This window comes from Salvelinus namaycush, chromosome 17 (assembly GCF_016432855.1).
Source record: "Salvelinus namaycush isolate Seneca chromosome 17, SaNama_1.0, whole genome shotgun sequence".
NCBI classification, from domain to species: Eukaryota; Metazoa; Chordata; class Actinopteri; order Salmoniformes; family Salmonidae; genus Salvelinus; species Salvelinus namaycush.
This window is the reverse complement of record NC_052323.1, coordinates 23,389,534-23,416,662: the sequence shown is the minus strand read 5'-3', so window position 1 is coordinate 23,416,662 and position 27,129 is coordinate 23,389,534. Positions and strand designations below refer to the sequence as shown.

The following is a 27,129-nucleotide window of genomic DNA, read 5'->3' as shown; positions in this document are numbered from 1 at the left end:
ATTTATGTTGTTCAAATATCAATATATTTTTATGATCTTTCACATTGATATTTTAAGTTTTTGAAAAATCCAGAATAGCACTAAGAAATGTTGCTGTTCTGTTGAGTGAGTAAGCTGGAAGCCACACCATGATGCCTGACCTGCACTGAATGATTGATGAGTCTCCATGGAAACTCCTAACAAGTAGACAACCGGCTCCTGTTGGATTTTATTGGTGTATTAAAGGCATACTTTGAAATTCTGATGAGCTTTTTGTTGACTGATTTAACTGATTTCACAGTGTAGTTTAATGCTGACTAGTTCAATGCAGACTATCTTGAACGTGGTAATAAGAGGACATGACATAAACAAGATAATACGTTTGTCTTCTTTTTTTATTACCAATGGTAACATATTCAGAAAACCTTCAAATCACAAGGCACAGTTGGTATTCACAAGGCACAGTTGGTATTCACAAGGCACAGTTGGTATTCACAAGGCACAGTTGGTATTCACAAGGCACAGTTGGTATTCACAAGGCATAACAAACATATTCCTTTTTCAAAAAGATAAATGGTTGTGTTTTTGACAGTGATAAGCAAATTCACAATTGCATCATAATGTCCACAGATATTGATATGTTCAGTTCAGGGTGTTAAGTTGATGAACGCCACTGTAGTATGGCCTATCCACTGTGCAGCTTGTGAAACCATATATCATGTATTTTGTCCTGAAATATTCTGTATGAGAAGGGGAGTGGTAAGTTACAGTTCTTGCTCCATTTGGACAGGTCTGTGCATGTCCGGTCCACTGGTCTCAAGCCGTGGGGTAAACGGTGATGACATCGTGTCCCTCTGGAGGTATCGTCCGGGCGCGGGCATGGGTCTCGCAGTACAGCTGCCCCTCCACAAAGAAGTAGCCCCTCTGCTTCAGGTTGACTTTGCAGTCGGAGCACACAAAACATCCAGGGTGGCGGAACTTTTCTCTGGCCTTCACCACTGTGCCTCTGCAGGGGACAAGAGAGAGTTGACTGTCTTACTGTGGGAGCAGGGGACAAGAGAGAGTTGACTGTCTTACTGTGGGAGCAGGGGACAAGAGAGAGTTGACTGTCTTACTTTGGGAGCAGGGGACAAGAGAGAGTTGACTGTCTTACTGTGGGAGCAGGGGACAAGAGAGAGTTGACTCTTACTGTGGGAGCAGGGGACAAGAGAGAGTTGACTGTCTTACTGTGGGACCAGGGGACAAGAGAGAGTTGACTGTCTTACTGTTGGACCAGGGGACAAGAGAGAGTTGACTGTTTTACTGTGGGACCAGGGGACAAGAGAGAGTTGACTGTCTTACTGTGGGAGCAGGGGACAAGAGAATTGACTGTCTTACTGTGGGAGCAGGGGACAAGAGAATTGACTGTCTTACTGTGGGAGCAGGGACAAGAGAGAGTTGACTGTCTTACTGTGGGACCAGGGGACAAGAGAATTGACTGTCTTACTGTGGGAGCAGGGGACAAGAGAGTTGACTGTCTTACTGTGGGAGCAGGGGACATGAGAGTTGACTGTCTTACTGTGGGAGCAGGGGACAAGACAGTTGACTGTCTTACTGTGGGAGCAGGGACAAGAGAGAGTTGACTGTCTTACTGTGGGACCTGGGGACAAGAGAGAGTTGACTGTCTTACTGTGGGAGCAGGGACAAGAGAGAGTTGACTGTCTTACTGTGGGACCAGGGGACAAGAGAGTTGACTGTCTTACTGTGGGAGCAGGGGACAAGAGAATTGACTGTCTTACTGTGGCACCAGGGGACAAGAGAGAGTTGACTGTCTTACTGTGGGAGCAGGGGACAAGAGAGAGTTGACTGTCTTACTGTGGGAGCAGGGGACAAGAGATAGAAGACTGTCTTACTTTAGGAGCAGAAGAGCAGGGGACAAGAGAGAGTTGACTGTCTTACTTTGGGAGCAGGGGATAAGAGATAGAAGACTGTCTTACTTTAGGAGCAGAAGAGCAGGGAAAAAGAGAGTTGACTGTCTTACTTTGGGAGCAGGGGATAAGAGATAGAAGACTGTCTTACTTTAGGAGCAGAAGAGCAGGGAACAAGAGAGTGTTGACTGTCTTACTGTAGGAGCAGGGGACAAGAGAGTGTTGACTGTCTTACTGTGTGACCAGGGGACAAGAGAATTGACTGTCTTACTGTGGGAACAGGGGACAAAAGAATTGACTGTCTTAATGTGGGAGCAGGGGACAAGATGATTGACTGTCTTACTGTGGGAGCAGGGACAAGAGAGAGTTGACTGTCTTACTGTGGGACCAGGGGACAAGGGAATTGACTGTTACTGTGGGACCAGGGGACAAGAGAATTGACTGTCTTACTGTGGGACCAGGGGACAAGAGAATTGACTGTCTTACTGTGGGAACAGGGGACAAGAGAATTGACTGTCTTAATGTGGGAGCAGGGGACAAGATGATTGACTGTCTTACTGTGGGAGCAGGGACAAGAGAGAGTTGACTGTCTTACTGTGGGACCAGGGGACAAGAGAGAGTTGACTGTCTTACTGTGGGACCAGGGGACAAGAGAATTGACTGTCTTACTGTGGGACCAGGGGACAAGAGAATTGACTGTCTTACTGTGGGAGCAGGGACAAGAGAGAGTTGACTGTCTTACTGTGGGACCAGGGGACAAGAGAGAGTTGACTGTCTTACTGTGGGACCAGGGGACAAGAGAGAGTTAACTGTCTTACTGTAGGACCAGGGGACAAGAGATAGAAGACTGTCTTACTTCAGGAGCAGAAGAGCAGGGGACAAGAGAGAGTTAACTGTCTTACTTTGGGAGCAGGGGACAAGAGAGAGTTGACTGTCTTACTGTGGGACCAGGGGACAAGAGAGTTGACTGTCTTACTTTGCCTAATCTTGTCTACCAGACACTTCCTCCCAATGCTCTGAATTATTGTTATTATGCGCTGTGTGCAATTAGCCTAGGCAGGAGGTTATACTTTGCCATCCAGATATATTTATGGATCCAAAACCACCATAGCTCTAACCATACCCCACTTAGACCTTGGTCTTATGCAACAGCAGATGTGCCCCACCACATCAAAAGTATCAGAGGCAGGTATATTCCCTAACTCAGTCCTTTCATGTACTTCTTACTTTCATCCCCCAAAACCAAAAGATGAGAGAGGACAGATCTTGTGTTTCCTCACCGCAAAAACATTCCTGCCATGGTTTCTCATTACCTCCCTGTTCACAAGTGTATAATGTAGCGGAGGTCCTTCGTGGTTTATTAATACATTATTTTTGGTTTAGTCATTATCCGGAATATGAAGAGGGTAGGATCAGACAGGTCATTGGGCGAGGGTAGGATCAGATGGGTCATTGGGCGAGGGTAGGATCAGATGGGTCATTGGGCGAGGGCAGGATCAGACGGGTCATTGGGCGAGGGTAGGATCAGACAGGTCATTGGGCGAGGGTAGGATCAGACAGGTCATTGGGCGAGGGTAGGATCAGACGGGTCATTGGGCGAGGGCAGGATCAGATGAGTCATTGGGAGAGGGCAGGATCAGATGAGTCATTGGGAGAGGGCAGGATCAGACGGGTCATTGGGCGAGGGCAGGATCAGACGGTTCATTGGGAGAGGGCAGGATCGGATGAGTCATTGGGAGAGGGCAGGATCGGATGAGTCATTGGGAGAGGGCAGCACCATGGCACTCCAGTGCCTTATTTCCTGTCAGCCTGGGTAGTGGGTACTCACACTATGCCGTTTCCACACTTGTCACAGAGGGGTAGTTTCTGTAGCGATCCCGCAGGTGTAGGAGGCTTTGTCACTGGAGCTCTTACACTTCTAGTAATCAACGGCTTTGCTCCTATTAATGCACAAAACATTGGTTTACTGCTGTGTTAAGATGTCAATCCCTGCTACGTGTAATCCGTTTCTACCCAACCCTGCTCATTCTACCTTTTATCAATAAATAATTACTTAAACATGTGTACTTTGTTATTAAGTGCCGTCAGAGTAGAGAAGTAGTGTGTATGCTTGGATTTAGCTCACCATCAGTCTCCACGTGTTCCTGCAGAGCCTTAAAGGAGCCTGACTGACGTGGTTCATGTGGCCTATCCTGGTCATCCTGGAGCATCCGGTACACATGAGACTCCTTGATGGAGGACAGTGTCTTACCACTAGGATGCAAGAGGGAGAGGAGATAGGATTTTATCATATGGTACCTTTTTCTGGAATTCCTCTGGCCTTCACTATAATATACAGTAGCAGTCAAAAGTTTGGACACCTACTCAAGGGTTTTTCTTTATTTTTACTGTTTTCTACATTGTAGAATAATAGTAAAGACATCAAAACTATGAAATAACACATATGGAATCATGTAGTAACCCAAAAAGTGTTAAACAAATCAAAATATATTTTATCATTTAGATTCTTAAAAGTAGCCACCCTTTGCCTTGATGACAGCTTTGCACACTTTTGCATGCTTCAACCAGCTTCAACCTGGAATGCTTTTCCAACAGTCTTCAAGGAGTTCCCACATATGCTGAGCACTTGTTGGCTGCTTTCCTTCAATCTGCGGTCCAATTCATCCCAAACCATCTCAATTGGGTTGTGTCACGCCCTGATATGTTTCACCTGTCCTTGTGATTGTCTCCACCCCCCCAGGTGTCGTTTATTTTCCCCAGTGTATTTATCCCTGTGTTTCCTGTCTCTCTGTGCCAGTTTGTATTGTCTGTTTCAAGTCAACCAGCGTGTTTTTCCCGTGTGCCTGCTTTTGCTATTCTCTCTTTTACTAGTCCTCCCAGTTTTGACCCTTGCCTGTTTTCTGGACTCTGTACCCACCTGCCTGACCAGTCTGCCTGCCCTGACCTCGAGCCTGCCTGCCGCTCTGTACCTCCTGGACTCTGATCTGGTTTTGACCTTTTGCCTGTCCACGACTATTCTCTTGCCTACTCCTTATGGAACTAATAAATATCAAACGCTTCAAACCAACATCCTCCCGTGTCTGCATCTGGGTCTGCATCTGGGTCTGGCCCAGAGTCCTTATAGGTTGATGTTGGGTGATTGCGGAGGCCAGGTGATCTGATGCAGCACTCCATCACTCTCCTTCTTGGTCAAATAGCCCATACACAGCCCGAAGGTGTGTTGGGTCATTGTCCTGTTGAAAAACAAATGATGATCCCACTAAGCGCAAACCAGATGGGATGGTATATCGCTGTAGAATGCTGTGGTAGCCATGCTGGTTGTGTGCCTTGAATTCTAAATAAATCACAGACAGTGTCACCAGCAAAGCACCAGCACACCTCCTCCTCCATGCTTCACGGTGGGAACCACACATGCAGAGGTCATCTGTTCGTCACACAAAGACAACGGTTGGAACCAAAAATCTCACATTTGGACTCATCAGACCAATGTCCGTTGCTCGTGTTTCTATGACAAAGCAAGTCTCTTCTTATTATTGGTGTCCTTTAGTAGTGGTTTCTTTGCAGCAATTCGACCATGAAGGCCTGATTCACGCAGTCTCCTCTGAACAGTTGATGTTGAGATGTGTCTGTTACTTGAACTCTGTGAAGCATTTATTTGGGCTGCAATTTCTGAGGCTGGCAACTCTAATGAACTTATCCTCTGCAGCAGAGGTAACTCTGGGTCTTCCTTTCCTGTGGCGATCCTCATGAGAGCCAGTTTCATCATAGCGCTTGATGGTTTTTGCAACTGCACTTGAAGAAACTTTCAAAGTTCTTGAAATTTTCCAAATTGACTGACCTTCATGTCTTAAAGTGATGATGGACTGTCGTTTTTCTCTGTTTATTTGAGCTGTTCTTGCCATAATATGTACTTGGTCTTTTACTAAATAGGGCTATCTTCTGTATACCACCCCTACCTTGTCACTACACAGCTGATTGGCTCAAACTCATTAAGGATAGGGGGCAACATTTTCACGTTTGGATGAAAAGCGTGCCCAGAGTAAACTGCCTGCTACTACGCCCCAGTTGCTAATATATGCATATTTGTAGTAGATTTGGTTAGAAAACACTCAAGTTTCTAAAACTGTTTGAATGATGTATAACAGAACTCATATGGCAGGCGAAAACCTGAGAAAAATCCAACCAGGAAGTGGGAAATCTGAAGTTTGTAGTTTTTTAACTCTTGGTCTATCGAATACACAGTGTCTATGGGGTCATGTTGCACTTTCTAAGGCTTCCACTAGATGTCAACAGTCTTTAGAACCTTGTCTGATGCGTCTACTGTGAAGTGGGGCCTAATGAGGGGAATGAGTCAGAGGTCTGGCAGAATGCCTTGAGGTGGTGACGCTCATTCACGTGAGAGCGAGCTCTGTTCCATGGCTTTTCTATAGACAAAGGAATTCTCCGGTTGGAACATTATTGAAGATTTATGTTGAAAACATCCTAAAGATTGATTCTACACTTCGTTTGACATGTTTCTACGGTCTGTAATATGACTTTTCGTCTGAAATTTTGCCTGGACCTGCCCGTGCGTTGTGAGTTTAGATTGTGTACTGAACGCGCGAACAACAAGGAGGAATTTGGACATAAATGATGGACATTATGGAACAAATCAAACATTTATTGTGGAACTGGGATTCCTGTGAGTGCATTCTGATGACGATCATCAAAGGTAAGTGAATATTTATAATGTTATTTCTGACTTATGTTGACTCCAACATGGCGGATTGGCTTGATTTGTCGTTTGAGCGACGTACTCAGATTATTGCATGGTGTGCTTTTTCCGTAAAGTTTTTTTGAAATCTGACACAGCCGTTGCATTAAGGAGAAGTGTATCTAAAATTCCATGCATAACAGTTGTATCTTTTATCAATGTTCATTATGAGTATTTCTGTAAATTGATGTGGCTCTCTGCAAAATCACTGGATGTTTTGGAACTACTGAACATAAAGCGCCAATGTAAACTAAGATTTTTGGATATAAATATGAACTTTACCGAACAAAACATACATGTATTGTGTAACATGAAGTCCTATGAGTGTCATCTGATGAAGATCATCAAAGGTTAGTGATGAATTTGATCAATATTTCAGCTTTTTGTGACTCCTCTCTTTGGTTGGAAAATTGCTGTATGCTTTCTGTGACTAGTTGCTGACCTAACATAATGATATGTTCTGCTTTCGCCGAAAAGCTTTTTTGAAATCGGACACTGTGGTTGGATTAACGAGAATTTTATCTTTAAAATGGTGTCTAATACTTGTATGTTTGAGACATTTGAATTCTGATATTAATGTTGATTGAATTTGGCGCCCTGCAATTTCATTGGCTGTTGGCAAGGTGTTCCTCGGAATAGCGCACACACACACACACACACACACACACACACACACACACACACACACACACACACACACACACACACACACACACCTATGATTACCTTAGAGGGACCTGTTCCTCTAGTGAGGTGATCTGAGCTAGCTGCTGAGCGGCCGAGACGTTGGCGTCAGAGTACAGGTTAATGGGGGAGTTATACTGAGCACTGGGGGCCAGGGGTTGGTCTGTGCCGGAGTTAGCAGACAGGGGAGGGTCAGGGGGGGAGAGGGTGACCACCGTCTGATGGCCATTTCCCATCAGGCCTTGCGGAGGAGGGCACTCGCTGAGGGGGGTGGTCAGTGATTGCAAAGCCAGAGGTAGGGCAGGGAAGAAGAGACAGCACAACACATGAAAGAGACAGGAAAGATGGAAGATGAGTTATTGCAGCTATATAGAAATATTACAATCAGTAAGTATGAGATCATTTACTCTGTGACTGAATAAAACTGACTACGGTATTACTGCATCAGTAGGGAGATGTTGAAACTAGTATTACTGTATTACTGCATCAGTAGGGAGATGTTGAAACTAGTATTACTGTATTACTGCATCAGTAGGGAGATGTTGAAACTAGTATTACTGTATTACTGCATCAGTAGGGAGATGTTGAAACTAGTATTACTGTATTACTGCATCAGTAGGGAGATGTTGAAACTAGTATTACTGTATTACTGCGTCAGTAGGGAGCTGTTGAAACTAGTATTACTGTATTACTGCGTCAGTAGGGAGATGTTGAAACTAGTATTACTGCATCAGTAGGGAGATGTTGAAACTAATATTACTGTATTACTGCGTCAGTAGGGAGATGTTGAAACTAGTATTACTGTATTACTGCATCAGTAGGGAGATGTTGAAACTAGTATTACTGTATTACTGCATCAGTAGGGAGATGTTGAAACTAGTATTACTGTATTACTGCATCAGTAGGGAGATGTTGAAACTAGTATTACTGTATTACTGCATCAGTAGGGAGATGTTGAAACTAGTATTACTGTATTACTGCATCAGTAGGGAGATGTTGAAACTAGTATTACTGTATTACTGCGTCAGTAGGGAGATGTTGAAACTAGTATTACTGCATCAGTAGGGAGATGTTGAAACTAGTATTACTGTATTACTGCGTCAGTAGGGAGATGTTGAAACTAGTATTACTGTATTACTGCATCAGTAGGGAGATGTTGAAACTAGTATTACTGTATTACTGAGTCAGTAGGGAGATGTTGAAACTATTATTACTGTATTACTGCATCAGTAGGGAGATGTTGAAACTAGTATTACTGTATTACTACGTCAGTAGGGAGATGTTGAAACTAGTATTACTCTATTACTGCGTCAGTAGGGAGATGTTGAAACTAGTATTACTGTATTACTGCGTCAGTAGGGAGATGTCGAAACTAGTATTACTGTATTACTGCATCAGTAGGGAGATGTTGAAACTAGTATTACTGTATTACTGCATCAGTAGGGAGATGTTGAAACTAGTATTACTGCGTCAGTAGGGAGATGTTGAAACTAGTATTACTGTATTACTGCATCAGTAGGGAGATGTTGAAACTAGTATTACTGTATTACTGCGTCAGTAGGGAGATGTTGAAACTAGTATTACTGTATTACTGCATCAGTAGGGCGATGTTGAAACTAGTATTACTGTATTACTGCATCAGTAGGGAGATGTTGAAACTAGTATTACTGTATTACTGCATCAGTAGGGAGATGTTGAAACTAGTATTACTGCGTCAGTAGGGAGATGTTGAAACTAGTATTACTGTATTACTGCATCAGTAGGGAGATGTTGAAACTAGTATTACTGTGTCAGTAGGGAGATGTTGAAACTAGTATTACTGTATTACTGCATCAGTAGGGAGATGTTGAAACTAGTGACCTTTGGCCTGCAGGTAAGAAGAGCTTAGGCCTGACGTTAAACTTGTGTTCAAAGTAGCCCAGGTCCTGTGAAAAACAGAAGAGGAGTTAGAGAGGCGCTCTGAGGTTATAGAGTGAGAGAGGAAAGAGGAGCAGCCAGGGAGGAGAAGAGAAGCAAGAGGCAGGGTTAGTGACACCAGGTGGAGGAGGGGAGAGGTGGGGTCCACGGGGCATCAGGAAGGGGGTCCGGATCAGCCTGGCACTTACTCACCCCTCATGCTTATCGTGAACAAGGCCTGGGAGCTGTCCGTGCAGGGCGTCCTGGATGTTGCCTGAGGAGTAGAGGCCTATGGGGGTGTTGTAGGAGGAACTCACCACCTGGCGTCCGTTGGCTATGGTGGCCGCAGCCATGAAGGGCTGGGCACGTCGGTTGTGACCTGTACCGATAGGTTTCAACTCCTACATGTGGAGCCAGACAGAGACACACACTGCATGCAGCTATACAAGCTATACTGTACACAAAGCTATACAAGCTACACGGTACACACACTGCATGCAGCTATACAAGCTATACTGTACACAAAGCTATACAAGCTACACGGTACACACACTGCATGCAGTGGTCAAAGCTATACAAGCTACACGGTGCACACACTGCATGCAGTGGTCAAAGCTCTACAAGCTACACTGTATGTGTCTGAAGAACCACTATAACCCTAGAATTGCCTGAAGGGGACAATTTAATTCAATTGAATTGAATACCAGCTATACTGTAACTCTACACAACCACACAAACACCAGGAGAGGGATTGATTTGAATCGGAATGTAGTCCTTAACCTAAAACCATTTATGCCTTCGGCTACTTACTTGCTGTTCTGCCTCTAAATTGAGCTTGAATGGGTTTGCTTTCCCATCCTCTGTGACTTGGGGAGACCACAGTTTGGTCTCAGGCCTGCAAGACAGACAGAGAAAGAGTCCACGGTCAATCAAACCCTGATATACAGCAGCCTTCCTTCCTTCCTGACATTAAATAATAAATCCAGATCAAACCGTAGCCAGACAGGCCAGCTGCTTAGCATTTTGACCCAACCATGCCCTTGCTGCACTCGTAATTTACATCAGCGCCTCGAGCATCTCTGACCCCACACGAGCATCTCTGACCCCACGCAAGACTCTCAAACAGTTTCATGAGGTTATGAATCAAAGAGATGGAATGCAGCCCTGGCATTTTGACTGAGTGCCGTGCGCCCGGCAACCACTCATAAAGGCCTAACAAGTTCACTATGGCTCAGCCACAGACAGACAGTCAATGTTTCCCCTTGACTTACTATTTTTGTACCTTTGTTAGACTTTGCATCATTGGGAAGGGCTCGCAAGCAATCATTTCACGGTAAAGTCCACACCCGTTGCATTCAGCGTATGTGACAAATAAAACGTGATTTGATTTCCTTTTTATTTCTGTTAGCTTGTTGTGTGTATGTACTGACATGTATGTGTAACTGATAGCTGCACACACACACTACATGTTAATGTTTTTAAATATATGTAAATTGTAAAGTCTGTAATGTATTTTTGTTCTATGTGGGACCTCAGTAAGACTAACTGTCTCCATCGGCGACTGCTAATGCGGATCCTGATAAAAAATCTTGAAGGAAGAAAATGTCATAACTGCTGGAGTATTCAACATTGTGTGGTGTGTATTTAAATGTCATGACTGCTAGAGTATTCAACATTGTGTGGTGTGTATTTAAATGTCATGACTGCTAGAGTATTCAACATTGTGTGGTATGTATTTATATGTCATAACTGCTTGAGTATTCAACATTGTGTGGTGTGTATTTAAATGTCATAACTCCTGGAGTATTCAACATTGTGTGGTGTGTATTTATATGTCATAACTGCTTGAGTATTCAACATTGTGTGGTGTGTATTTAAATGTCATAACTGCTAGAGTATTCAACATTGTGTGGTGTGTATTTAAATGTCATAACTGCTAGAGTATTCAACATTGTGTGGTGTGTATTTAAATGTCATGACTGCTAGAGTATTCAACATTGTGTGGTGTGTATTTAAATGTCATGACTGCTAGAGTATTCAACATTGTGTGGTGTGTATTTAAATGTCATGACTGCTAGAGTATTCAACATTGTGTGGTGTGTATTTAAATGTCATGACTGCTAGAGTATTCAACATTGTGTGGTGTGTATTTAAATGTCATGACTGCTAGAGTATTCAACATTGTGTGGTGTGTATTTAAATGTCATAACTGCTAGAGTATTCAACATTGTGTGGTGTGTATTTAAATGTCATGACTGCTGGAGTATTCAACATTATGTGGTGTGTATTTAAATGTCATGACTGCTAGAGTATTCAACATTGTGTGGTGTGTATTTAAATGTCATAACTGCTAGAGTATTCAACATTGTGTGGTGTGTATTTAAATGTCATGACTGCTAGAGTATTCAACATTGTGTGGTGTGTATTTATATGTCATAACTGCTGGAGTATTCAACATTGTGTGGTGTGTATTTAAATGTCATAACTGCTAGAGTATTCAACATTGTGTGGTGTGTATTTAAATGTCATAACTGCTTGAGTATTCAACATTGTGTGGTGTGTATTTAAATGTCATAACTGCTGGAGTATTCAACATTGTGTGGTGTGTATTTAAATGTCATAACTGCTAGAGTATTCAACATTGTGTGGTGTGTATTTAAATGTCATGACTGCTGGAGTATTCAACATTGTGTGGTGTGTATTTAAATGTCATAACTGCTGGAGTATTCAACATTGTGTGGTGTGTATTTAAATGTCATAACTGCTAGAGTATTCAACATTGTGTGGTGTGTATTTAAATGTCATAACTGCTGGAGTATTCAACATTGTGTGGTGTGTATTTAAATGTCATAACTGCTAGAGTATTCAACATTGTGTGGTGTGTATTTAAATGTCATAACTGCTAGAGTATTCAACATTGTGTGGTGTGTATTTAAATGTCATAACTGCTAGAGTATTCAACATTGTGTGGTGTGTATTTAAATGTCATAACTGCTAGAGTATTCAACATTGTGTGGTGTGTATTTAAATGTCATAACTGCTAGAGTATTCAACATTGTGTGGTGTGTATTTAAATGTCATGACTGCTAGAGTATTCAACATTGTGTGGTGTGTATTTAAATGTCATGACTGCTAGAGTATTCAACATTGTGTGGTGTGTATTTAAATGTCATGACTGCTAGAGTATTCAACATTGTGTGGTGTGTATTTAAATGTCATGACTGCTAGAGTATTCAACATTGTGTGGTGTGTATTTAAATGTCATGACTGCTAGAGTATTCAACATTGTGTGGTGTGTATTTAAATGTCATAACTGCTAGAGTATTCAACATTGTGTGGTGTGTATTTAAATGTCATAACTGCTAGAGTATTCAACATTGTGTGGTGTGTATTTAAATGTCATAACTGCTGGAGTATTCAACATTGTGTGGTGTGTATTTAAATGTCATAACTGCTAGAGTATTCAACATTGTGTGGTGTGTATTTAAATGTCATAACTGCTAGAGTATTCAACATTGTGTGGTGTGTATTTAAATGTCATAACTGCTAGAGTATTCAACATTGTGTGGTGTGTATTTAAATGTCATAACTGCTAGAGTATTCAACATTGTGTGGTGTGTATTTAAATGTCATAACTGCTAGAGTATTCAACATTGTGTGGTGTGTATTTAAATGTCATGACTGCTAGACTATTCAACATTGTGTGGTGTGTATTTAAATGTCATGACTGCTAGAGTATTCAACATTGTGTGGTGTGTATTTAAATGTCATGACTGCTAGAGTATTCAACATTGTGTGGTGTGTATTTAAATGTCATGACTGCTAGAGTATTCAACATTGTGTGGTGTGTATTTAAATGTCATGACTGCTAGAGTATTCAACATTGTGTGGTGTGTATTTAAATGTCATAACTGCTAGAGTATTCAACATTGTGTGGTGTGTATTTAAATGTCATGACTGCTGGAGTATTCAACATTATGTGGTGTGTATTTAAATGTCATGACTGCTAGAGTATTCAACATTGTGTGGTGTGTATTTAAATGTCATAACTGCTAGAGTATTCAACATTGTGTGGTGTGTATTTAAATGTCATGACTGCTAGAGTATTCAACATTGTGTGGTGTGTATTTATATGTCATAACTGCTGGAGTATTCAACATTGTGTGGTGTGTATTTAAATGTCATAACTGCTAGAGTATTCAACATTGTGTGGTGTGTATTTAAATGTCATAACTGCTTGAGTATTCAACATTGTGTGGTGTGTATTTAAATGTCATAACTGCTGGAGTATTCAACATTGTGTGGTGTGTATTTAAATGTCATAACTGCTAGAGTATTCAACATTGTGTGGTGTGTATTTAAATGTCATAACTGCTTGAGTATTCAACATTGTGTGGTGTGTATTTAAATGTCATAACTGCTGGAGTATTCAACATTGTGTGGTGTGTATTTAAATGTCATAACTGCTGGAGTATTCAACATTGTGTGGTGTGTATTTAAATGTCATAACTGCTAGAGTATTCAACATTGTGTGGTGTGTATTTAAATGTCATAACTGCTAGAGTATTCAACATTGTGTGGTGTGTATTTAAATGTCATGACTGCTGGAGTATTCAACATTGTGTGGTGTGTATTTAAATGTCATAACTGCTGGAGTATTCAACATTGTGTGGTGTGTATTTAAATGTCATAACTGCTAGAGTATTCAACATTGTGTGGTGTGTATTTAAATGTCATAACTGCTGGAGTATTCAACATTGTGTGGTGTGTATTTAAATGTCATAACTGCTAGAGTATTCAACATTGTGTGGTGTGTATTTAAATGTCATAACTGCTAGAGTATTCAACATTGTGTGGTGTGTATTTAAATGTCATAACTGCTAGAGTATTCAACATTGTGTGGTGTGTATTTAAATGTCATAACTGCTAGAGTATTCAACATTGTGTGGTGTGTATTTAAATGTCATAACTGCTGGAGTATTCAACATTGTGTGGTGTGTATTTAAATGTCATAACTGCTAGAGTATTCAACATTGTGTGGTGTGTATTTAAATGTCATAACTGCTTGAGTATTCAACATTGTGTGGTGTGTATTTAAATGTCATAACTGCTGGAGTATTCAACATTGTGTGGTGTGTATTTAAATGTCATAACTGCTAGAGTATTCAACATTGTGTGGTGTGTATTTAAATGTCATGACTGCTGGAGTATTCAACATTGTGTGGTGTGTATTTAAATGTCATAACTGCTAGAGTATTCAACATTGTGTGGTGTGTATTTAAATGTCATAACTGCTAGAGTATTCAACATTGTGTGGTGTGTATTTAAATGTCACAACTGCTGGAGTATTCAACATTGTGTGGTGTGTATTTAAATGTCATAACTGCTGGAGTATTCAACATTGTGTGGTGTGTATTTAAATGTCATAACTGCTAGAGTATTCAACATTGTGTGGTGTGTATTTAAATGTCATAACTGCTAGAGTATTCAACATTGTGTGGTGTGTATTTAAATGTCATAACTGCTAGAGTATTCAACATTGTGTGGTGTGTATTTAAATGTCATAACTGCTAGAGTATTCAACATTGTGTGGTGTGTATTTAAATGTCATAACTGCTGGAGTATTCAACATTGTGTGGTGTGTATTTAAATGTCATAACTGCTAGAGTATTCAACATTGTGTGGTGTGTATTTAAATGTCATAACTGCTGGAGTATTCAACATTGTGTGGTGTGTATTTAAATGTCATGACTGCTGGAGTATTCAACATTGTGTGGTGTGTATTTAAATGTCATAACTGCTAGAGTATTCAACATTGTGTGGTGTGTATTTAAATGTCATAACTGCTAGAGTATTCAACATTGTGTGGTGTGTATTTAAATGTCATAACTGCTAGAGTATTCAACATTGTGTGGTGTGTATTTAAGCAATAAGGCCCGAGGTGGTTTGGTATATGGCCAATATACCACGGCTAAGGGCTGTTCTTGCGCACGACGCAACGGGGAGTGCTAGGACACAGCCCTTAGCCGTGGTATATTGGCCATATATCACAAACCCCTGAGGTGCCTTATTGCTATTATAAACTGGTTACCAATGTAATTAGAGCAGTAAAAATAAATGTTTTGTCATACCCGTGGTATACCAAAGCTTTCAGCCCATCAGCATGCAGGGCTCGAACCACCCAGTTCATAACTATCTATCTTTCATGCGTACACTACTGTAAACAAAAGTTGACCATAGATGGCTGGTGTCCTTGTACTTGTGTTATCATCTTATTACCAGGGTGCATCCCAAATATACCCTATTCCCTATATAGTACACTACTTTTGACCAGGGCCCTATTTTGACCAGGGCACAACGTAGTGCATTACAAAGGAAATAGGGTGCCATTTGGGACACAGACCAGTCATTCTGCTTGCTCACCTACCTCTCAATCTTGAGGCCGAGCTGGGAGGCAGGGTCTTTGATCTTGTTCTGGGCCTCGCTGTGAGTCATGCACTCTGTACTCACACCCTCTATGGCCAGGATGATGTCACCGGGGCACAGGTTGGCCAGCGAGGCTTTGCTGCCAGGCGTCACCTAGAAACCAAGCCCCACTTTAGTTTGAACAGTTCTAATGGGGCACAAATGTGTGGGAGAAGTGACGGGGAAGCACAGTGGTTGGTAGACATTGCAGTACACTGGCTGTTTCAACATAATGGCTACACCCAGAGTGTGAATAGGAGTCCATTCTGTGTTTTACATGCCCTATAAATAAAGCTGTGTGGATGACGTGTCCATCACTGTGTGGTGCCAGACTACAGTACATGGGATAGGGGATTACACTATTGACAACCTGCTGATCTAACTGCTTAGGCATCCATTCTGTCTCCAAGCCTAGAACCCCCTCCTTCTCCCCCCCTCTCTCTCTCCACTCTTCCCCCCCCCTCCCCACTCTCTCTCTCCACTCTTATCCCCCCCTCTCTCTCCACTCCCCCCCCTCTCTCTCCACTCTTCTCCCCCCCCCCCCTCTCCCCCCCCCCTCTCCCACCCCCCTTCTCTACTCCCTCTCTCTATCTGCCTCTAATGGGGCCTGACATCATCCCCTTGCCCCTCTCCTACCTGGTCAGCGTCATTCCAGAGGTAGTCACCTCACCTCTCTGCTTCCAGGTTCTTATCTCAACCCTTCACCATGCCTGAGCCTCTCCACCTGCCCACACTTCCCTCTCACCCCCCCTTTCTCTCACTACTTTAAGTTCCCTGTTGTTCTGTTGAAAAGGCAGATTAATGCAGACTGGGGTAATCTATCTGGCTATTTATGGCTGGATGATTCATTTGGGCTCTGTTACGTTACGCTGCCTGTATCATATATCTTCTACGAGGGAAACAACTTGATAACAGCTGCCTCCTTTACGTTCCTGTTTCATATTACTCCTCATTTGAACGTGGTGTACAAGTCCTAACTCTAACCTGTATGAACCAAATACAGTACATGAACTTCTTTGGTATGCTATACTGTATGGTATCAGTAGCCATGTCCTCAGTATCAGGTCACATACGGCAGACTGTTGTCTGTTTGTGGTTTCATACTACTCTGTTGTCTCTAACAGACATCTGGAATTACTGAGTGAGAACCTCTCACACAGACGAACCACCATGACACCTCTCACACAGAGGAACCACCATGACACCTCTCATACAGAGGAACCACCATGACACCTCTCACACAGAGGAACCACCATGACACCTCTCACACAAAGGAACCACCATGACACCTCTGCATGACAGGACAGGAAGTAAGAGCCATTTGAGAGGGAGGGGCTTAAAATACGTCAGCCACACACACAGTCTCAGTTCCACACTAATACACATCCTCATGAAATCACATAACCACTCATACTATTCAAACCTATACGCATACAAAACACAATTAGATAGCAGCCATAACCACACATTGTTACAAGATAAAAGCAGACTGGCATACAGTACAAGCAGAAGCAGACTGTTTGCAGTTTAGTGACATACTGGAACACCTGTTTCCTGTTTAGACGTAGGCATCATCAGTAATGGCTTTGACAACGTTGTGAAAAACATGCCATATAGACCCAGAGGCACCTCTCAGAGAAGAGCACTGCACAAGTAAGGACATGCTACCCACATGAAGATATCACTACCAGCCAATTCCCGGCACCTTATGACCAATCCTTTTCAGACAGATGGGACTCATATTATAACACTAATCCCTATGGGCTCTGGTCAAAACTAGTACACTATAAAAGGAATAGGGTGCCATTTGGGACGTATACCAACAGTATATAACCATGGTCTTCCGTTGCTTATCAGTTATTTTTGTATGAGCAATACACCAAGATTGTTGGGTAGTTGGTTTTAATAGAATAACAGCTGGGATTTGAGCAGTAATGTTGCAGAATGTTGTTGGATAGACGTCACAAACCTAATCAGCAGAGGAAACAATTAGGCATCACTGAAATAACCATGGTTATGATAAGACACATTTGGCCTAAATTGTAGATCACTATTGTATTCCCAGACCCTGACTATGGCATGGATATGCTTTCTGCTTGGTTTTGGTCTTAATCAGAATTTAGGTTCTGGTCTTAATCAGAATTTAGGTTCTGATTTTAATCAGAATTTAGGTTCTGGTCTTAATCAGAATTTAGGTTCTGATTTTAATCAGAATTTAGGTTCTGGTCTTAATCAGAAATTAGGTTCTGGTTTTAATCAGAATTTAGGTTCTGGCTTTAATCAGAATGTAGGTTCTGGTTTTACTCTGAATGTAGGTTCTGGTCTTAATCAGAATTTAGGTTCTGGCTTTAATCAGAATGTAGGTTCTGGTCTTAATCAGAGCGATGTGGAGCAAAATCAGGCTGGTTAGCAGGAACCTGGGTCATTATGGGTCATATCTGTCTTTAACTCTGGACTGCTCTCTTCTAGCCCATAGTTAAAGTTAACGTTATCCAGCTAATGATCATTCAAAACCTCCAAGAAGTAGCATTGGATCACAGTTAAATAATAAGGACATGAACTTGAAGGGAGGAATGAAAAATAACCAGCTTTTCATTGGTCCCAATTACTCTGGGTTACAGTGCTGGGTTACATTATATACCATTAGCACCATTCCTGACAAGATTTCAAACAATAGCCAGAACATGAAAGTGCAGCTCAAGGATCATCTACAGTCAGCCGGAATGCTGGAGGAAGTATTCACCAAGTCTTGCTGCGTGACTCTTAAGTAAACCTGTAACCTCCCCATCCTAGCTCTAGTCAGCCACTACACATTAGTGTCCTAAATGGTACCCTATCCCCTACATAGTGCATTCATTTTGGTCTAAAATAGTGTACTATAAGGGAATAGGTTGTCATTTGGGTCAAGAAGCCAAGGCTCTTCCAGTCCTACACTAGTAACAGTCTGCTAAGAGTCTCAGTCCTACACTACTAACAGTCTGCTAAGAGTCTCAGTCCTACACTACTAACAGTCTGTTAAGAGTCTCAGTCCTACACTACTAACAGTCTGCTAAGTGTGTCAGTCCTACACTACTAACAGTCTGTTAAGAGTCTCAGTCCTACACTACTAACAGTCTGCTAAGAGTCTCAGTCCTACACTACTAACAGTCTGCTAAGAGTCTCAGTCCTACACTACTAACAGTCTGCTAAGAGTCTCAGTCCTACACTACTAACAGTCTGCTAAGAGTCTCAGTCCTACACTACTAACAGTCTGCTAAGAGTCTCAGTCCTACACTACTAACAGTCTGCTAAGAGTCTCAGTCCTACACTACTAACAGTCTGCTAAGAGTCTCAGTCCTACACTACTAACAGTCTGTTAAGAGTCTCAGTCCTACACTACTAACAGTCTGCTAAGTGTGTCAGTCCTACACTACTAACAGTCTGTTAAGAGTCTCAGTCCTACACTACTAACAGTCTGCTAAGAGTCTCAGTCCTACACTACTAACAGTCTGCTAAGAGTCTCAGTCCTACACTACTAACAGTCTGCTAAGAGTCTCAGTCCTACACTACTAACAGTCTGCTAAGAGTCTCAGTCCTACACTACTAACAGTCTGCTAAGAGTCTCAGTCCAACACTACTAACAGTCTGCTAAGAGTCTCAGTCCTACACTACTAACAGTTTGCTAAGAGTCTCAGTCCTACACTACTAACAGTCTGCTAAGAATCTCAGTCCTACACTACTAACAGTCTGCTAAGAGTCTCAGTCCTACACTACTAACAGTCTGCTAAGAGTCTCAGTCCTACACTACTAACAGTCTGCTAAGAGTCTCAGTCCTACACTACTAACAGTCTGCTAAGAATCTCAGTCCTACACTACTAACAGTCTGCTAAGAGTCTCAGTCCTACACTACTAACAGTCTGCTAAGAGTCTCAGTCCTACACTACTAACAGTCTGCTAAGAGTCTCAGTCTTACACTACTAACAGTCTGCTAACTGTGTCAGTCCTACACTACTAACAGTCTGCTAAGAGTCTCAGTCCTACACTACTAACAGTCTGCTAAGAGTCTCAGTCCTACACTACTAACAGTCTGCTAAGTGTCTCAGTCCTACACTACTAACAGTCTGTTAAGAGTCTCAGTCCTACACTACTAACAGTCTGCTAAGAGTCTGTTCTACACTACTAACAGTCTGCTAAGAGTCTCAGTCCTACACTACTAACAGTCTGCTAAGAGTCTCAGTCCTACACTACTAACAGTCTGCTAAGAGTCTCAGTCCTACACTACTAACAGTCTGGTAAGAGTCTCAGTCCTACACTACTAACAGTCTGCTAAGAGTCTCAGTCCTACACTACTAACAGTCTGCTAAGAGTCTCAGTCCTACACTACTAACGGTCTGCTAAGAGTCTCAGTCCTACACTACTAACAGTCTGTTAAGAGTCTCAGTCCTGCACTACTAACAGTCTGCTAAGTGTCTCAGTCCTACACTACTAACAGTCTGCTAAGAGTCTCAGTCTTACACTACTAACAGTCTGCTAACTGTGTCAGTCCTACACTACTAACAGTCTGCTAAGAGTCTCAGTCCTACACTACTAACAGTCTGCTAAGAGTCTCAGTCCTACACTACTAACAGTCTGCTAAGTGTCTCAGTCCTACACTACTAACAGTCTGTTAAGAGTCTCAGTCCTACACTACTAACAGTCTGCTAAGAGTCTGTTCTACACTACTAACAGTCTGCTAAGAGTCTCAGTCCTACACTACTAACAGTCTGCTAAGAGTCTCAGTCCTACACTACTAACAGTCTGCTAAGAGTCTCAGTCCTACACTACTAACAGTCTGTTAAGAGTCTCAGTCCTACACTACTAACAGTCTGGTAAGAGTCTCAGTCCTACACTACTAACAGTCTGGTAAGAGTCTCAGTCCTACACTACTAACAGTCTGGTAAGAGTCTCAGTCCTACACTACTAACAGTCTGGTAAGAGTCTCAGTCCTACACTACTAACAGTCTGGTAAGAGTCTCAGTCCTACACTACTAACAGTCTGGTAAGAGTCTCAGTCCTACACTACTAACAGTCTGCTAAGAGTCTCAGTCCTATGCCCTCTGCTCCTTCAGCAGCTCGTTACGGACCCGGGTCGAGGGGGGTTCCTGCGGGACGAGGGGGGTTCCTGGGGGTCGAGGGGCGTTCCAGGGGGCTGAGGGGTAAGAAGATATGTGCTCCTGGCTGTGACAGGTGTGACTCGAGATCTCCATGGTGCCTCACTAGACATCCAGGCCATTTGGCCCTGTTGGCGAGGGTAGCCGTCATTCATAGAGACAAGCATATACAGTACGTAGCCCCGAGTCATGTTGCAAATTTTCCTATTTTGAAAGTCTTATCGTTTGCTTGAACAAGCAACAGCTCACCTTATACATTCTAGTGTACCGCCCTCCACAACATAAACCTAATAGTTTGTTCATTGCAGGATTTCTCTGACCAGCTGGCTTTGGTCATGTTTAAATATGACAGAGTTATTTAAAGAATGCACTAGCTAGGGAGAGTTAGAATGTGCTACATGCCACAGGGCTTACACACTACCAAGGCCATAGTGTTGATCTCCTGCTGTCCTATGGTCTGAATATTGATCACTTGGAAACTATTGATGTGTTTGTCTCTGACCATCTCATTATTGTTTTTAAAATGCTTTCCCCTAAAAATGTCTGCCACCCCTAGCCTCCTGAGTGGTGCAGCGGTCTAAGCCACTGCATCGCTACAGACCCGGGTTCGATCCCAGGCTGTGTCACAGCCGTCCGCGACCGGGAGACCCATGAGGCGGCGCACAATTGGCCCAGCGTCGTCCGGGTTAGGGGAGAGGTTGGCCGGCCGCGATGTCCTTGTCCCATCGCGCTCTAGTGACTCCTTGTGGTGGGCCGGGCACCTGCAAGCTGACTTCGGTCGCCAGCTAGACGGTGTTTCCTCCGACACATTGGTGCGGCTGGGTTCCGGGTTAAGCGAGCAGTGGGTCAAGAAGCAGTGCGGCTTGGCAGGGTCGTGTTTTGGAGGACGCATGGCTCTCGACCTTTGCCTCTCCCGAGTCCGTAGGGGAGTTGCAGCGATGGGACAAGACTGTAACTACCAATTGGATATCAAGAAAAATGATAATTTATTTTTATAAAAGTCTGCCCCAATCTCTCTCGCATCACTGCTTTTATATCCTCTCCTAGTGATCCTGGTCTTTGTCATCATACCGCTGATTTGCTGAACAGTTTCAATGACATACAGTGGATTCGGAAAGTATTCAGACTCTTGACTTTTTCCACATTTTGTTACGTTTCAGCCTTATTATAAAATTGATTAAATCGTTTTTTCCCTCATCAATTTACACACCATAATGACAAAGAAAAACAGGTTTTAGATATCTTTGCAAATTTATAACAAATAAAAACTGAAATATCACATTTACGTAAGTATTCTGACCCTTTATTAGGTACTTTGTTGAAGCACCATTGGCAGTGATCACAACCTTGAATCTTCTTGGGTATGATGCTACAAGCTTGGCACACCTGTATTTGGGGAGTTTCTCCCATTCTTGTCTGCAGATCCTCTCAAGCTCTGTCAGGTTGGATGGGGAGCGTTGCTGCACAGCTATTTTCATGTCTCTCCAGAGATGTTAGATTGGGTTCAAGTTCGGGCTCTGGCTGGGCCACTCAAGGACATTCAGAGACTTGTCCCGCAGCCACTTCTGGTTTGTCTTGGCTGTGTGCTTAGGGTCATTGTCCTGTTGTGGAAGGTGAAACTTCGCTCCAGTCTGAGGTCCTGAGCACTCTGAAGCAAGTTTTCATAAAGGATCTCTCTATACTTTGCTCCGTTCACCTTTGCCTCGATCCTGACTAGTCTCCCAGTCCCTGCTGCTGAAAAACATCCCCACAGCATGATGCTGCCACCACCATGCTTCACCGTAAGGATGGTGCCAGGTTTCCTCCAGACGTGACGCTTGGAATTCAGGCCATAGAGTTGAATCTTGGTTTCATCAGACCAGAGAATCTTGTTTCTCATGGTTAGAGAGTCCTTTAGGTGCCTTTTTCTGTCTGGCCACTCTACCATAAAGGCCTGATTGGTGGAGTTCTACAGAGATGGTTGTCCTTCTGGAAGGTTTTCCATCTCCACAGAGGAACTCTGGAGCTCTGTCAGAGTGACCATCGGGCTCTTGCTCTTGCTCACGAGCAGCCAGCTAAGAAGAGTCTTGGTGGATCCAATCTTCTTCCATTTAAGAATAATGGAGGCCACTGTGTTCTTGGGGACCTTCAATGCTGCAAAAATGTTTTGGTACCCTTCCCCAGATCTGTGCCTCAACACAATCCTTTCTCGGAGCTCTACGGACAATTCCTTCGACCCCATGGCTTGGTTTTTGCTTTGACATGCACTGTCAACTGTGGGACCTTATATAGACAGCTGTGTGCCTTTCCAAATCATGTCCAATCAATTGAATTTACAACAAGTGGACTCCATTATAGTTGTAGAAACATCTCAAGGATGATCAGTGCAATTTCAAGTCTCATAGCAAAGGATCTGAATACTTATGTAAATAAGTTATTTCTGTTTTTTATCTTTAATACACTTGCAAAAATGTCTAGAAACCTGTTTTTGCTTTGTCATTATGGGGTATTGTGTGTAGATTGCTGAGGATTTTTCTTTATTTAATCCATTTTAGAATAAGGCTGTAACGTAACAAAATGTGGAAAACGTCAAGGGGTCTGAATACTTTCCGAAGGCACTGTATATCAGGCTACTTTAGACTCAGTGGCACCAGTTAAAAACAATAATAAACTGTCTGCCAGTCTCACTTTGGTTAAATGACCACAGTCATGCCTTTAAAAGTGAACTTAGAAAGGCTGCATGTAAATTGAAGGCATGCAAATTTCAAGTATTCTATGACGTACAGTAATGAAGGATCTGATGAGAAATTACAATGTTGCTGTTAAAGATGCAAACTATTTCTCTACCCTGATCTCTGAGAAGTACCCTGATCTCTGAGAAGTACCGTGATCTCTGAGAAGTACCCTGATCTCTGAGAAGTGCCATAACTCGAACATTCTGCTTAAGACAATTGAGTGTGTTGTTGGTGGCCCCCTTAACAATGACATGCTTGCATCCCCTGGTCTCGGCGAACAGTTTTTACGATTATTTTCTACAGAAAATATAGAACATTTTAGATCCCAGATTGACAGTAGCCAACCCCATACCAGCATTTCTGGTCAAGAGGCAACTACTCTGAGACTGTCTACTGCTTCCTTTTACTCCTTTGACCAAATATCCTTTGAGTCCCTCCTTGGTACTGTTCCTCACATGAAGACCTCCCCCTGACCCTTGGACATGGTCCCTACTGCACTACTAAAATAAGTTATCCATACTGTTGGCCCCAACATTCTGTGTATTGTAAATAGCTCCCTGACCTCTGGCTCCTTCCCAGCCTATTTTAAAACTGTTCTGGTCCAACTTCTCCTTAAAAAGCCCAATCTAGACCCCTCCTCATCTCTAAACTTCCTTTTTTATCCAATATGTTAGAAAAAGTTGTTTTTAAGCATTTGGTGGCTTATTTGAGTATGAGTACGAACAACAAATCACTTCACAGCACAGAAACATTTTTACTGAAAGTCAGTAATAACTTTCTGTTGGCTGACGGTGCCGGTGAATGCTCTAACCTAGTTCTCTATCCTAGTTTTTTGGATCTCAGTGTCATGTTTGATACTATTGATCATAACCTTCTTGTCGACAGACTGGAGAGGTGGGTGGGAATCTACGGCAGAGCCCTCGACTGGTTCAGGTCATATCTATGTGGCAGACATTTCTCAGTGACCATGGGTGGTTCAGTATCGTCCCCAGCACTTATTTACTATGGTGTCCCTCAGGGGTCAATTCTGGGCCCCATCCTTTTTCCCCTGTACATGAGTCCCCTGGGTGACATCATCCGCAATCATAAAATTCAGTTTCACTGCTATGCAGATGACATGCCACTTTATTTACCAATCAGACCCAGTGATCAAGCTAGCATAGCAAACCTTCCACCAGTATCTTGCTGACATCAAATGTTGGATGTCTGACAACTTCCTTCAGCTCAATGATATGAAATCAGAGGTTGTTTTATTTGACCCACGCCTTGCTAGAACCCGGATTGTAAATGACCTTGGTCATTTGTCCACCAGTGTAAAGCCTTCGGTCAGAAACCTTGTGTCTTCTTTGACACAGACCTAAATCTTGAGCAGCATGTAAAGGTTGTCCAGTCCTGCTTATATTATTATCTATATATAAAGCAAAAGTCAAGTTTTTTATTTGTCACTGATATATAGAAAGTTATACATGCTTTTAATTCCTCAAGCCTAGATTACTGTAACTCTTTGTAAGCCTGTCTCAGTCAGAAATCACTCCATTGTCTACAGTTAGTTCAAAATGCTGCCACTCTGCATTTAACAGGCACCAGAAAATGTAACCATATCACACCTACGAGTCAATTTTAGAATATATTTTAAAATGGTATTAATCACGTTTAAGGTTGGTCAGTGGTCACTCACCCTGGTGATGGTCAGGGGCTGGTTGAAGTCCTTCCCTCCATTGAGCCTGAAGCCCCAGGGGGCTGGCCCATCCAGGACCACATTCTGGGGCATTATCTTCCTAACTGTCACCCTGTTTCTGGTAGAGCAGCAGTCACAGCAGCAGTAGGCTAATCTACAGTATGCCTCTCCTCTCTCTCTTTCTCTCTTTCTCTCTCTCTCTCTCTCTCTCTCTCTCTCTCTCTCTCTCTCTCTCTCTCTCTCTCTCTCTCTCTCACACACACACAGACACACTGCTCTTCCAGAGCTGATTGGCAGCCTCTCTCTGGCCAGGAGCCTTTATAACAAGCCGCTGGGCATGTTAGGAGGATGCCCCGCCCTCAGAGTGACGTCATCCGGCTGTCTGAGGACCTCTGAGGCAGAGTGCTAGAACTTACCCTGTCAGTTACTCTCTCTCCCTTTTTATCTCACTCTATTCCCCCCTTTCTCCTTGCTCCTTGTTGGTTGGGCTCGACAACTCCTGTGTGATGACCCACCCTCATCAGTCAGCAGGCCAAACCAGTGCCCAAATAGAGACGTAGGCAAATATTACATAGATGACACAGGCATCCAGACCCGGGTGGCTGACGGAAAGACCCGGCTCTGGAGCTGATAACAGTTGTACCACAACACCTGTCTGCCAAGACACGCACTGCATGGGAAGGAGACAGGGTTGATCATGTCCTGATCTTTACCTGGTCTTGTCTGTTCACACTTATAAGATCTGATCACAATCAGATCACAAAATGTGTCTTTTAATGATCTATGCTTGTCTAAAAATGTGAACACAATCAGAATGTGGACAAGATTAGGACATAGGCTGCATGATAGAACCAGGTATCAACAGGGCTCATGAGTGCCTGCCTGGGCCTTGCTTTAAGCAGATGTTCTTCTGTGCAGATGTAGAAGGCTGACTTTTCACTCTGTCCAACAGTCCATTTACAGTTTGAGTGCAGTCTGTGCTTGTCTCATTAGAGAGCCTAAGCAATCCGTCAGAAATCACCTGTTTTACTTGGCCTGCATGCTTTGACAACTTGCCCCCATATTTGGTGGGGACTTAAAGCTTGGTTGAGCCCCTGAGACTGAGCAGGCCTTCATTGCACAAGGAAAAGGCTATATGAACACTCCTGACCTGCAAACTGATATTACATTTCAGAATCTGTTAAAATTAGGTCAGGGTTAGGGTCAGGGTCAGGGTTAGGGTCAGGGTCAGGGTCAGGGTTAAGGTCAAGGTTAAGGTTAGGGTCAGTTTTTTACAGTCTCTTTTTATATCCCTGGAGGAAACCCGCAGAGCCCTTTCCTTGCCCAGCTCAAAAGGCCTGTTGGCCAACCAGAAAAGTATGTTTCTCACTGTTATATTCTCTCTCTATTCTTTAGTCTTACTCTCATCACTCTTCCTAGGGATGACCACACCTCTGATGCATTCACACAACTGTCAGTAGCTTTCTGAGATAAAGTGCTTTCTTTGAAAGTCATTATGTTATCTTGGAAAGGAGAGCCAGTCTGAAAGCACAACCTCTAATAGAGCACAGCACCGCTGACTAGAGACCAGCTGGGAGGATTTGTCTGGGGATTTATAAATCATCCGATAAATAAGGGAGCACAATTAAAAAGGCTTTAGGAGGTCTCCCCTGGCTTTGTTTTAGAACAGCACCAGGGGAATACTTCTGATTCCTTCATTCTGAAAGAAAACACAGCAGCCTGTCTGCCCCTAGGTCCAGGATCGTAATTATAGAAACCTTGGACTGCCCTGGCCTGAATGCTGGCTGAACCAGGGGCTTTATTTGTGTAGTTGCCATGGAGGCGCCAGAGAAAACTTGAGGACACGGTGTGGTCAGAGCCTTCTATTTGTCATGGCTGTTTATATAGTAGGCAGTCTGTGAGGATCAGGCCAGCGGCTGTTTAT

The 27,129-nt window shown here is 43.0% G+C and overlaps 1 protein-coding gene across 1 annotated transcript; it reads right to left on the bottom strand.

The window, feature by feature from the left end:
* Window positions 1-429: 429 nt before the first annotated feature.
* pdlim3b (PDZ and LIM domain 3b) lies at window positions 430-25,396 on the bottom strand. The gene is made up of 7 exons (XM_039011869.1): window positions 25,206-25,396; window positions 15,647-15,798; window positions 10,030-10,114; window positions 9,433-9,620; window positions 4,012-4,139; window positions 3,715-3,826; window positions 430-985 (listed from the first exon to the last, which is right to left on the bottom strand). Exons 1-7 carry the CDS (start codon window positions 25,296-25,298, stop codon window positions 796-798), a joined length of 948 nt encoding a protein of 315 aa, XP_038867797.1. The 5' UTR covers window positions 25,299-25,396; the 3' UTR covers window positions 430-795.
* Window positions 25,397-27,129: the final 1,733 nt, after the last annotated feature.